Source organism: Dendropsophus ebraccatus, chromosome 7 (assembly GCF_027789765.1).
Source record: "Dendropsophus ebraccatus isolate aDenEbr1 chromosome 7, aDenEbr1.pat, whole genome shotgun sequence".
In the NCBI taxonomy this organism is placed as follows: domain Eukaryota; kingdom Metazoa; phylum Chordata; class Amphibia; order Anura; family Hylidae; genus Dendropsophus; species Dendropsophus ebraccatus.
Genome location: NC_091460.1, coordinates 105,320,596 through 105,334,371, shown reverse-complemented (window position 1 = coordinate 105,334,371; position 13,776 = coordinate 105,320,596). Strand labels below are relative to the sequence as shown.

The window sequence follows — 13,776 nt, the reverse complement described above, 5'->3', positions numbered from 1 at the left end:
CCGTCCCGTGACCCCGGCCGGGCCATGGAACGGCCGCTCTCTGCCCAGATCATCGCAGCCGGTACTTAAGTACAGGCCGGATGATCTGTCCGGCCGCAGAGCTCTGATGCGGGCGCATCAGCGCGTGCCCACATCAGAGGTTCCCCCTGCACACTATGGAGAAGCGACCGGAGCCGCTCGCTTCATAGTATGAACTGACAGGGTTTCCTACGGCCACAATTCATTGAATTGCGGCCGCAGAAAACTGACATGTCAGTTATTTGCAGGGACGCACGGGATCCCGGACGGAGCTTATACGAAATATATACGGGATCCCATTGAAACTAAGGCATTGTTCCACCCCGCAAAAACTATGGCCGTTGTTGCCATCGGCAACAACGGCCGTAGTTTTACGTAGTGTAAACATAGCCTGACACAGTGCTCTCTGCTGCCACCTCTATCTCATGGACAGAGGTGGCAGCAGAGAGCACTATGTCAGACAGGAAAGAATACACTACCTCCTGCAGGACATACAGCAGTGATATATACTATTATTATCTGTGTGGATTCTCAATAGATATAAACAAAAATAACCACCTGGGTGGATTGAGTGGAGTACACAACCAAGTAAAGACAGCCACTCCCCCCCCCCCCACACACACACACCATCCTCAACACAAGCAAAAAGACAAGAGAGCTGACCAAGTTTGCCTTTTTGCCGAAATTCCCATATAGACATTCCTATAAAACACATCTAACAGTTTAGCGGGTTCAATATAAAACAGGGGGGAAAAAACATTTTTATTTGGATCACATATTTTATTTATTTTAGATGACACAATTTGGCAACCAAATCTTTCCGAAATGTGAACCATTAAAAAATATATATATATTTATCCGTGGTCAAATATTTGATAGCATGATTCTGGAAACCCAACTGACATGCGCAGTGAATAATCCACAAAATACAATAAAGGTTTAAAGAAAAATTTTTTTTTTTAAAAACTCCCTAGATAAAAAAAAAATAATCATGACAATGAAAATAAATTCAGGAGTCACAAGTGTTTGCGTTCTGGAAGTTTTAAAAACATGCGAGTCCTTGGTCCACTGTCTAATACAAGGTGCAGAAGCGGAGGTTTCCTATTCAAGAAATGGTGAAGGAAGTCTCTGAGTAAAGAGTTCACACTCCAAGTTTATTGGCCTGGGTAAGCACTACTTTGAGTACTGGCATGAAGGCAGATGTTTCACTGAAGTTACTGGTGCTCACTATGTGAGTATGGATGTTCAGACCTTCCATATAGTTTCGAGACTCAATACTTCTGGCGATGTTGTGTAAACCTGCAATAATTGATGGAGACAGCTAGAAGATAAAAGCACACACAAAAAAAAGGTTACAACCGAATCAGACATGAACCACAGCTATATAGCAGATGAAAATTGGTGTTATAGCAGTAAAATGCTTAATATAAGAACGGTACTATTGGGCCATGTTCACACACAGTAAAAAGCTAAATACGAAATGACAATGTGTAAACAGATGTTCACCATTTGTCGTCATGAATTACGGCCATTATTTTATACAGTGTGCACAGATGACCGTCTTCCCATTGACTTCAATGCAGCTCATTATTAGAATCAAAATACAATCATGTGAACATAGCCTACCGGTATAAAGGTGTCGACTAGAGATGAGCGAACCGGGTTCGGGTCCATCCGAACCCGAACTTTCGGCATTTGGTTAGCGGTGGCTGCTGAACTTGGATAAAGCTCTAAGGTTGTCTGGAAAACATGGATACAGCCAATGACTATGTCCATGTTTTCCACATAGCCTTAGGGCTTTATCCAACTTCAGCAGCCACCGCTAACCAAATGCCGAAAGTTCGGGTTCGGATGGACTCGAGCATGCTCAAGGTTCGCTCATCTCTAGTGTCGACATTTACAGCAGTTTTAACCTTTGACATTACAAACTGAACGTGTTAAAGAGAAACTATCAGCAGGTTTGTGGGGAAGAAAAACCCTTTAAATTCCCCTACATGAAACAAGAGGGACCAACTGAAAGCTAAAAGTGCTATCTTATGGCTCTGTATGAAATCTCAGGCTAAAACTGCAATCTTAAGCTAATTTACCGTTTGCTCTCTGAGCTTGTCATACAAGGACTCCAGCCTCTTATTTGCATCATCCAATTTCCTTTTGGTTTGCTGGGGGGAAAAAAGGAGAGATAAAATGCTTACATTATTCTCATAGATTGATCTTCGGATTACAAAAAAACATTATAGGGTGTTTCTATAACAAAAATATACAAGTAAAATAGCAAACACTTACAAAATGGGAAAAATAATAATCATTAAAAAAAAAATCTGTGTAACCCCTCATGCTATACAGTTATGGCACAGTCACGGCTTTACCACACAATGCTGTAACTGTACACATGCTATTACTATTGCACTGTACTGTGACTGTAGGGTTTCCAATCAGTTAACCTGGCAGCCGGAGGCCTTCCCCTTACTTCTGTGCTGTCCAATTGCAGATCTGAGTTGTTTGTGTATGGTGATGCAGCAGCATGTGTGTGTCTGTATTTAGCAGAGCTCTTTATGGTGATGTAGCAGAGGTGTCTGTGTATTTGTATTGAAACACTGTGTGTCTGTGGGTATGTTTATGTAGCAGATGTGTGTGTGTGTGTGTGTGTGTGTGTGTGCGTGTGTGTGTGTGTGCGTGTGTGCGTGTGTGTGCGTGTGTATTTTGATATAGCAAAGCTGGGTGTGTGTTAGGCATGCTGCAAAGCTGTGTATGTGTGGGTATAATGCACTATATGGAGTGTGTGTTAAAGTGGCCCTTTCAAATCAGTATACTTTCACCTCTTCGCTGCATTAACCCTTTCACTGCTTTAGACCACCAGGGAAGTCTAATGGTGTTTCAAGGTTTCTATCATTTTGATGCCAAGCAATGTTTGTTGTTTTTATTTACTGCCAAATTAATGGAACTGCTGACAGAGGTGCTGTATGGCAGTGTGAACAGTGGGGCCCTATTACACGGGGCGATTATCGTGCAAAAAATTGTTATATCATTCAAATTTAATCGATAACCGTTCTGTGTAATTGCAGGCAACTATTGAAAAATCGTTCGTACGCTGTTGATCGTTGATGTAGATCTGAACCTAAAATTATCGTTAATCGTTCGCTGTAATTCCCCATTTGTTCGCTCAAGTTCTGCATTTGTTCACTAATTGTTTAGCATAATTGCACATTGTTCATTGTTTTGCTGGGATAAGAAGGAATAAACGATCATAGTAAAGATCGCAGTAACGTAGTAACTAACGATTATCGTTCTGTGTAATATGGTGACCAATTTCAGGTTAACGATAAACTAGTTTGCAACTGTTTATAGTTAGTCGTTAATCATTAAAAATCACTCCGTGTAATAGGACCCTTAGCCTTTTGTATTATGCAAGATGTAATGGAATTAATGGGTAAATAAACTCTGAAATTAATACCCATAAAACTTACAGGATCGATGGCTGATGATAAACATCTTTGGATGAGGGCTTCAAAAGTCGTTTTCAGGATTAGATGCTCCTCAGGGATCGGGTTCTTGGTGATCTTCTCAGCAGGTAAGCTGTGCATAGCCTGAAAAATACAGCCAAACATTAAAATACACAGATAAAAATCTATAAAAAAAATTTTTTAACAAAGCTGAAATGGCTAACAAAATGATCAAGGTTTACTTCCAATAATATTCTGATAATTCCACTAAATTATATCTCTTTGTTGGAGGACTCATCCATAGGACTCACGGCATTGTACAATACCTGCATCTAGTCTAGCTGTGTTAAGGTCAATACAGCGCATGTTCCATCAAACTAAGACATTGGAAGAAATGTCAAAGTTAAAATAATTTTTTTTTACTAGATAGAAAAAAAAAAAAGTGTTTTGTAGCTCTATTTCTCCAATGGCTGTAGGAAAAGTGAGGTATTAAAATAACCTGAATGGTGTTGCCAATGGGTGCACCTGGAGCACCCTCTGTACTAGGCTTTGAGGAGTCAAGGTGTACTCCTGCTTGGGGGATTGGCATGTGAGATGGCTGAAATGGTACTGTTGCTGCAGGCGCTACAGGCAATGGAGCTTGCTGCGGTTGGGACAGTGGGTCTGCCATTATCGGAGCTGTGATTGGTGGAGGAGGGAGGCGGTTTTCAAGAACCTACACAAAACACAAGGAAATCAAATTAGCAATTGCAACCTCCATTTTATGTATTCATGAGTGATCTCCTATATGGATAGTATACTATATAGGCGCTGTGGAATCTGCTGGCGCTATACAAATAAATATCATTATTATTATAATAGTCACAAACCTTTTTCTTTGAAGTTCTACTGAGAGCAGGGGGGTCATTCCATCCATTCTGTGGCCCTGAAAGAGAAAGAGGCTCAGCTTATGCCAATAAAAAGATTCTGCCTAGCAAACAAGGTTTTGCCACTGATTATTATAAGATTATGGTTAGAATTTGTTTTCCAGAAAGAACAATGCACAAATGCCCAGAGTATCTAGAGTTAGAAGAGACAAGGTATATAATCTTCAAATGTTTCATCCTAGTGCTGGTCCTGGGGCTTGAGAAGACGACAAAGTGGGGCAAAATAATATATGTGTACTGAGTATATGTTTCTTAAAGGGTACTCTGGCTAAATCTTTTTTCCTTTTAAATCAAACAGATTTGTTTATTTAACTCTATTTATGTATGTTCTGCTCGAAGTGGTGTATTCTTCTCAGTCTGACACAGTGCTCTCTGCTGCCACCTCTGTCCATGTCAGGAGATGTCCAGAGCAGGAGAGGTTTTCTATAAGGATTTGCTACTGCTCTGGACAGTTCCTGTCATGGACAGAGGTGGCAGCAGAGAGCACTGTGTCAGACTGGAAAGAATATACCACTTTCTGCAGGACATACGGTAGCTGATATGTACTGGAAGACTGGAGATTTTTAAATAGAATTAAATTACAAATCTATATAACTTTTTAATACCAGTTGTTTTCAAAGTAAGAACATTTTACCGGAGTACCCCTTTAACTAAAAAGCAGACATGTAGGATATTCATGGAACAATTTCCTGGTGGTAATTTCTGAGGTGTGAGTCATGTATTATGGAGACAAGAAGTGTAGCGTATGCTTGTCCTCCGTTATTAGCAGTTCTGTACAAATAATTTCCCCCATAAACTTATATGTAAGAGGGACGCATTTCAGAACTCTCTGTTCTCTACACTGGAGGACTGCTATTATGTCCCATTTAATTATACAATGTTTTATTATCTATTTAAATAGAAACAGAGTATCACTGTCATTAAATTTTTTAAAAAAAAGATGTCACGCAGACAAGTCAAAAGTTTTGATCAGCTGGGAATTGATATGAGTGGTTTAGAGATGAGCGATCCAGCATGTCTGGGTTATGGCCGTACCCATGTTCTCCAGGACTCACTTTGGCTTCATCCAACTGAATGCTCTGTAATCAAATATCGAGCATTCAGGTTAGGACAAACCCGAACATGCTTGAGGTTCGCTCATCTCTAGTCAAGACCGCTCTTTACATATAGCGTGTGGCAGCAAACATCACTCCCAGCTAGGTGCTCAATCTGACTGACTACAAAAGTAGGAGCTTCACAGACTTAGAGTCACTGTTGTTTCATATATATATATATATATATATATATATATATATATATATATATATATATATATATATTTTATATTTTTTTTGTTGTTTCATATATATATATATATATATATATATATATATATATATATATATATATATATATATTATATATATATATATATTTTTTTTTTTTTGCAGAAATCAATAGTACAGGAAATTTTAAGAAACTTTGTAATTTGGTATATTAGGCAAATATGCCATTATCTGCATTCAAAATGACTTTCCCCAGATCCCCCCTCCCTCCTCTCTCTCATCCACTGCTCATTATCAGAAAATCTCGACTCTTACATCAGTCGGACCCTGTCTGTCCTATGGAGAGGGGAGGGGGGAGGAGGGAGATTAGTTGCCAGCAGAGCGCAGAGAACAAAGGATTACACAGCAGGAGCTGCATGAAAGCCATATTCAGAAAACAGTGCTGACTGTCAGAGGAGATAGCCCATGATGTAACTGTAAATTAATTCTTTGCTGTAAGTTTCTTAAAATTGCCTGTACTATTGATTTCTGCAAAAAATGTTAACGACAGTGACTTTAAACTGGAGCCTGTCTCCTGCGATCAGACAGACTGAGCAGCAAGCCCATGGCACAACAGTGTACTTACCCAGCCCTGTGACCCCAATCAAAACCTTTGACATGTCTTACATGGCAAGTGGCTTAGAATAACTCCAGCTATAGCTGCAACAACAAGCCCAACCTCTACACAACGCTGTTCATTTCAGTCATTAGACCAGTTGTCAGGACAGAATTTACAACTTTATAGGACTTGTGTAAAACCTGCCTAAGGCCTCTTTTACGCAGGATTTAGTCAGTATTATAAGCTGGTTTCCCCCAAGGGTAGTACATGCCCTGGCCTGACCGCACTTTCTGATGACCTGAGGTCAGGCCAGAACTAGCATCTCCAAAATAGATGCAAAAATGTGCATGTAACTATGATACCCATGTAGACGAAAAGACGAAGGCACAACGGCCTGAATATGAAATGTGCTGCATGTAAGCTTTTGAATTGAGCTGAGAAATGCGCATGGCAAAAAGTGATGACAATATCACTTAAAGCCTCTTAAATATGCTGTCATAACATCTTAAACTTGTCATTGGTAGGATCTGTGAACCATGACAATCTCAAGAGAAAGAGACCAGGCCGATCTAGAGACCTAGAGATTTCTGTATCTCTCAATGATGTCTCTGTAATCATGTCCAATAGATGTCTCATAAATAGCAAAAGAATTATGCTTTGCATTTGCAGCACCAATCTAGACGCCTTCATATTCTTTGGGCTAAATAGAAACAGGATGAATCTACACAAGAAATAGAAAGGAAAAAAAGATATAGCTTTGTCCATGCTTTCCGTTTACGATTGATTGTCTATACTTTAGCTTGTTATTGTATTAAGAAATTTAACAATTAAAGGCTATGTATGTGCATCTTTACAACTGTTTATTTCTCCAATACAAAAAAAAAAAAATTGTAAATGGTCTTAAATAAAATGGTCACTAAACTTTCACTGATCTAGAAGGGAGCAGAATCTCCTCTTCTGTGAATGCTATGTATAAATTACATGACGGCAAGGAACACTTCTACTTCTAAAGCAAACACAGCAGTGACCGTTTAAAGTGCGAATATAATTTCTTGCTGACGGCAGGATATGCTGGTAAAAGCCTGTCGCCACCACGTCTGCACTGGTGCACGCTGAAGAAAGAATTCCTCAGGCAGCACCACTGACTGCATTGTGTGTGTGAACAGTGAATGACGCTGCCGGATGTATTCCATCCTCATTGCATGCCCAAACAGGTGTGCCGATGGCAGGATTTCAACAGTGTATCCTGCCGCCAGCAAGAAATGACAGCTACTTTTAAAAGTGAATCTGTACTTACCAAAACCCGCCCCCCTTCCCTTCCCAGACCATTGGGACAGTAAATTCTTCCTGGTCAAAATCAAATTCATGAGCAGCGGTGTCAATGGGGCTTGGTCTAGGGCAGTGATTTTCAACCTTTTTTGAGCCGCGGCACACTTTTTATACTTAAAAAAATCCCGAGGCATGCCACCAACCAAAATGGCACAAAATGACACTAAAACAGTACATATTATACATATAGTTAATAATATAGATTCTAAATGTCTTTATACTCAGTGTGAAACCTGGGCCTGTTTTCTTCTCCCCCCTGTGCTTCTCCCCTGTGCTTCTCTCCACCATACTTCTCCCCCCTGCTTCTCTCCACCATACTTCTCTCCCCCCCTGCTTCTCTCCATCAAACTTCTCTCCCCCCTGCTTCTCTCCGCTGTTTCTCTCCCCTATCCCCATGTTTCTCTCCCCCCTGCTTCTCTCCCCTGTTTCTCCTCCATACCCAGGCTTCTCTCCCCCATTGTTTTCTCCTGTTTTACAGGGGCACCATAGTTTGGGGAACTTTCCCCGCGGCACACCTGACCATGTGTCGCGGCACACTAGTGTGCCACGGCACACTGGTTAAAAATCACTGGTCTAGGATATTTGTGCCTGCAGCTCCTCTCCTCCTTTTTCCTTCCACCTCCCTTGTCTTTAGTTCCACCCCCTGGCTGTATTTTTTTTCTTCGGCTCTAGTTATAATACTGTGCATGCGCCAAAACCATTGGGAGCAGGCGCACCAACACAGCCAACATTCTTGTTCTAGGCTACTATGCGCCTGCACCATCTTCACCAGTGTTCGAGATCTTTCATATATTTGGAAGAGGTTATTGCAAAGAAGAGCTTGTACCTCTCACAATTAACAGATGATGAACGTTGTTAAGATAGCCCAGGTGCACTAGACATAACAGTCTAGGACAAAAAGCTTGGCTGCATCAGTGCACCTGCACCGCTTCTGATCACCTGCACAGTATTATTATTGAGAATAAATAGAACAAATACATCCAGGGGACGGAAATAAAGATGAGGGGGGTGGGAGGAAGGAGGAGAGGCTTTGCAGGCCTAGGGCACAGACATATCATCATAAATTAAAGAACGTTTTTCACCCCAACCACGGCACCAGGCCGATTTTGAGTCACATGACCGGGAGGAATTTACTGTCAGCAAATGAACGGTACCCAATGGTCAGTGGGGAGGGTGGGTTTGGGGACTACAGATTCTCTTTACATTTGTATACAGCCTCTATTTGAATATATGTGTTTCCATTGTTCATAACACAGGCAGTAAAAGGGTTCAGATGGAAAAAAGGAAGTTTTGTTGGATTTGTAGGCACAAGTTTTCTTTTTTTCTTTTTTTTTTTTTTAGATGCACTGGGGAAAAAAATGGTTGGTACACGGGAAGAAATTTATCAGTGCTTTCAACAGAAATTTTTGCACAGGAAAAGGTGCCAATTTTTATGCAAATAAGTAATTGCAAAAAAAAACACTGATAAATTCCCCCATAGCCTTTAAAGTGTTTAAATTATTAACATTAAGTGTCCATTGTCATTTTTTTTTTTTAAATTGATCACTTTTTTTTTATATATTATTAACCATTCTGTATGTTAAATTAGTAAAAGGATCGAGCACTAGGAATGTAGGAAAATTTTAGGAAATTTCTACATCTTCTATTTGATTTTTTTATTGCGCTGGTATTGCAGCACGCTGTTCACCTTGCTGGTATGTTGTCATATCTTGAACAGTGGAAAATTCTGCAGATAAGATGCAAAGATCACTTATTATGTAAGAAAGTTGAATTCTACATAGTAAAGTCATACATTTTTATCAAAACTACATGTCAAACCCTTAGGGTATGTTTTCACACGGATTCTGTGCTGCAATTCATGGTACATTCTGCACTTCTGAGGTACAAGAGGGACAATGCAATGCACAATATACCCTCTAGATAACTGTGCTTTCATTCAAAGCAGATAAGATATATATAATAAAAAAAAAACCTGACACCACTTAGCTATGATGATACCATTAATGATAAAGCTTTCTGTCCACCTTAGGTTAAACTGTAAAATATTATCTTCCTGGACTATTTATTTATAAAGCTCTTAAAGGGGTTATCCAGGATAAGAAAAATCACAGCTACTTTCTTGCACAACAGCACCACCCCTGTCTCCAGGTTGTGTGTGGTATTACAATTTAGCTCCATTCACGTAACTGAATTTCGAATCCCACACCCATACTGAGCACAAGAGTGGTGCTGTTACTGAAAGAAAGCAGCCATGTTTTTCTAACATCTTTGAAACACCTACTGAGGCTGAAGAATGGGGGTCTAGCTATGCAGGACTGAAAAAAACAGCAACAACAGACAATACATATATTGTATGTGTGTATGGGCGAAGACAAAGTTATAATACTATTATTGTTAATAAAAATGAAAACAGGAACATAAAACCGCATAAACCTGTAAGCAAAACAAAAGGCACATGCATTTACTCCTTCAGTTATATAAAAAAAAAATAAAAAAAAAAAGTTAATGACTCCCCATGCTCCCACCACCCCATTTCATGCTCAGACCTGTTCTCTGGGATGCAGGCAGCTCACTGGCAGCAGGCAGAGTACCTGTAGATCCAGGTGGAGGTATTGCATAAGGAGCAGAGGCAGCTGGCACTCCTGGCCTGGCATGCTGGAAGGAATGTCCAGGAGGAGGGAGAGAAGGAAGTGAAGATGATGACGACACTGGAGAGTGTTGAGGCTGCACAGGATAGAGAGGTTGAGGAGCAGAGTGGGAAGATGGGACATAAGAGCTAGGGTATGGTGAGGCAGCGGGAACTGAGGCTGACGGTTGAGGTGGATAGACCGCTTGTCCCTCAGAACCGTAATACTGTGGAGCAGGTGGATAGGCTATACCAAGGAAAAAAAAACAAAATCACAAATTAGTATGAAAATTAGTTTGTAAATATTGAGAAAATAGCATCATGCATATATAAACACTGATAACGTCAAATGAATAGTTACACCAATCCCCCAGCCTCGAATAACATTTTACAATTTCCAATGTAAAAGACTTCATGCAATTTAGAACACTAAGGGGGATATTTACTATCATTGTTCCCTTGGCTTAAGCCAGGGAGAAAGTGCAGATTCACCCCTTCTCCCTGGCATACACCAGCTGTATCCCCTGCTCGCCTGATGGGTGGGCAGGAGGGACGTGACAAGGCAGACAGGAGGCCGCCTGATTTATCATTATTTCCTCCTGCTCGCAGGTGTAAATCTACAGCCGCTGGAAGCAGGTGTAGATTTGTTGCTCAGAGCCTGTGCCGGGCGCAGGGTCAGCCAGGTTTACTAAGAGGCGTGCACCTTTTAGAAAATCCAGCTGGGAAAAGGGGGCGGGGCTTTGAGAATGACATACTCGTACGCCGGTCTGTATAAATGTCCCACTTTCTGTATAAGGTTGAGTATCTTGTGATGGCAATCTTGTCTACCGTTTCCAAAAAAGGCAAACACAACTGTCAATGTAGCTCTGGACTACAGAAAAGGATATAACTTAGGCTACGTGCACACGGTGCATAAGTGCGAAAGTCCGTGGCGGAGAATGACGCCAGCCTCCCTGTCATAATGACAGTCTATGGCAGGCTCGCGTTCCTCCTCTCTCCACGCTGAATGAACATGTTCATTCTTCAGCGCGGTGAGAGGAGGCAAGCAGGCATCCCATAGACTGTCATTATGACAGGGAGGCTGGCGACATTCAGTGATGGAGAATTCCGCCACTTTTGCTCCGTGTGCACGTAGCCTTAAAGTGATACTGCACCTCCCCCCCCCTTTACTCTTGCTTCATTTTATTGGTTCCGAGGGTCAACTAGGCAGGGCTTGACACAAGAGATGTCTAGCAGAATTCATTCCATTCAGAAAACAAGCAGTGTGAACATGCTCTTTATATTCAATTGAAAACAGAAAAAAATAATTTCTGTAAGAAAGACAAATTCACAAATTTCTAGCTGAGGTCATATGTAGGAAACATAGTTCACATGGTGTTAAGAGGAAAGAATATGTAGATGCATAAACGTTTCACTGCGTAAAGATACATACGTTGGGGGTAGGTTTGCCGAGCCCCCATGTTGTACGGGTTGGCATTAGAATCCGGTGGTGGAGCTGTAGCTACAGGAGGAGATGGATACATATTACCAGGGATGTTGAAGCCAGGTGGAGGAGCATTTTCTCTCTGTAAAAGTTAAAAAACAATAGTTATAGTAGCATGTAAATTGTTTCATTGCAGTATCTTTATTTTGGAGTTATTTTTCGGCCAAATATGTATACATTAGTAAGAAGTCTACATTTCATTACAATAATAGCATGCCAAACCTAGTGTTACTGTCATTTAAAAAAAAGTGACACAGACATGTCAAAAGTTTAGCTTGGTTGGGGATACAGTCAGGAGAAGTGCACAGCAGCATGCATCACTACCCAGCACAATTGCAGAAACCAGGTTTCCTATACTTATTATGTAGCCCATCTCCTGCATTGTGGTTAAAGGGGTACTCCAGTAAAAATGTTTTTAAATCAACTGGTGTCAGACAGTTATATAGATTGGTAATTGATTTCTATTTAAAAATCTCAAGTCCTCCAGTACTTATTAGCTGCTGTATGTCTTGTAGGAAGTGGTGTATTCTTTCCAGTCTGATGCAGTGCTCTCTGCTGGGACTGTCCAAGGCAGGAGAGGTTTTCCTGACATGGACAGAGGCGGCAGCAGTGATCATTAGACTGGAAAGAATACACCACTTCCTACAGGACTTACAGCAGCTGATAAGTACTGGAAAACTTGAGAATTTTAAATAGAAGTAATTTACAAATCTGTATAACTTTCTCACACCAGTTGATTATTTAAAAAAAAAAAAAAATCAGTGGAGTACCCCCTTAATGACACTGTAAAATGGGTAGTAAAGCATGCTGCCAGTTATATCTAGATAAAGTGAGAGTTGGTTAAAACTTACGACATGTCAAAAGTTGTTTTTTATTTAAAAGACAGTAGCACATTATATTAGAAAATTACCTGTTAAATTTGAGGGAGACGTAAAATATTCATAAATCATGTGCTGTATATAATATGTGATGTGCTGTATAAGATCAGAGCATGCCAGTGAAACTGCAAAGGAAAATCATAGGCAAACCTTCCATGTGCTGTAATGTTATACCTGTGTGTCAAAGGAAGAGGAGGCAGCAGGTGCAGGGCTGGTAAGGGCAGTAGGGTTTTTGTTACTCCAGGAAGTGACAGTAGGGGCAATTCTAGCCTGAAGTAAACAAAGAAATAAAAATCACTGGAAAAACTAAGAGATGAAAACTAAAATTGCGCCTTGGTCAAAGTGGTGGACAATTTCTGTTTGGTTGTACATTAAGATAAATGCCACCAAACCTATTCTGTCTGTATGTGTGGACAGAGGCCTGCCATAACAGGTAGCACACGCATTAAGGCAGCGGGGAGAGATAGGTGTGTGAAAGGGAAAGAGGCAACCAAAGGAAAAACTTTCTGCTGCTTTATATTACAGAAATTAAAGCATTGTAACAGAAAACACAACAGACTTGAATACCTTCACCATTTACTAAAATTTATTAAAGGGGAAAATAAACTTTTTTCAAATCAAATGGTGTCAGAAAGTTATATAAATCTGTAAATTACTTTTAAGTGGTGTATTCTTACCAGTCTGACACAGTGCTCTCTGCTGCCACCTCTGTCCATGTCAGGTACTGTGCAGTGCAGGAGAGGTTTTCTATGGGGATTTGCTGCTGCTCTGGACAGTTCCTGTCATGGACAGAGGTGGCACCAGAGAGCACTGGGTCAGACTGGAAAAAATACACCACCTCCTGCAGGACATACAGCAGCTGCTAAGTACTGGTAGTAAATTACAAATTTGTAACTTTCGGACACTAGTTTATATGAAAACAGTTTTTCCTACCCACCCTTTAATGCCAAAAAAATAAAATAAAAAATCCCAGATGTAATAAATAATGAACTGATGGTATCCAAACACAACTCAGAGCATTGTTATCAGTGTAGGCTGATGCTATATTACTTCATACTGACATGCATTGACAGCACTGAGCCTGAATTCAGGCATATATTTAGATTAGTAACCTCCTCCGCCATTGTTTTTATTGTACATAGAACTATATGCAGTCTATGCTTAGGCTGCGTTCACACTACGTATATTTCAGTCAGTGTATTTCAGTCAGTAT

The 13,776-nt window shown here is 40.5% G+C and overlaps 1 protein-coding gene across 16 annotated transcripts in view; it reads right to left on the bottom strand.

Moving 5' to 3' along the window:
• Window positions 1-777: 777 nt before the first annotated feature.
• Window positions 778-13,776, bottom strand: part of SEC31A (SEC31 homolog A, COPII coat complex component) — a 51,762-nt gene continuing 38,763 nt past the window's right edge. For 4 of the 16 annotated variants that reach the window (XM_069978067.1, XM_069978074.1, XM_069978066.1 and 1 more), the window contains 9 exons: window positions 12,738-12,833; window positions 11,635-11,767; window positions 10,123-10,449; window positions 9,264-9,302; window positions 4,328-4,383; window positions 3,958-4,173; window positions 3,483-3,602; window positions 2,106-2,177; window positions 778-1,339 (listed from right to left, as the gene is read on the bottom strand). In XM_069978067.1, the coding sequence (XP_069834168.1) occupies window positions 1,160-1,339; window positions 2,106-2,177; window positions 3,483-3,602; window positions 3,958-4,173; window positions 4,328-4,383; window positions 9,264-9,302; window positions 10,123-10,449; window positions 11,635-11,767; window positions 12,738-12,833 (1,239 nt within the window). In that variant the 3' untranslated portion in view covers window positions 778-1,159. Of the gene's footprint in view, window positions 1,340-2,105; window positions 2,178-3,482; window positions 3,603-3,784; window positions 3,836-3,957; window positions 4,174-4,327; window positions 4,384-9,263; window positions 9,303-10,122; window positions 10,450-11,634; window positions 11,768-12,737; window positions 12,834-13,776 lie in introns of those variants that run through there. The other 12 variants (XM_069978068.1, XM_069978082.1, XM_069978084.1 and 9 more) reach the window with 10 other exon arrangements.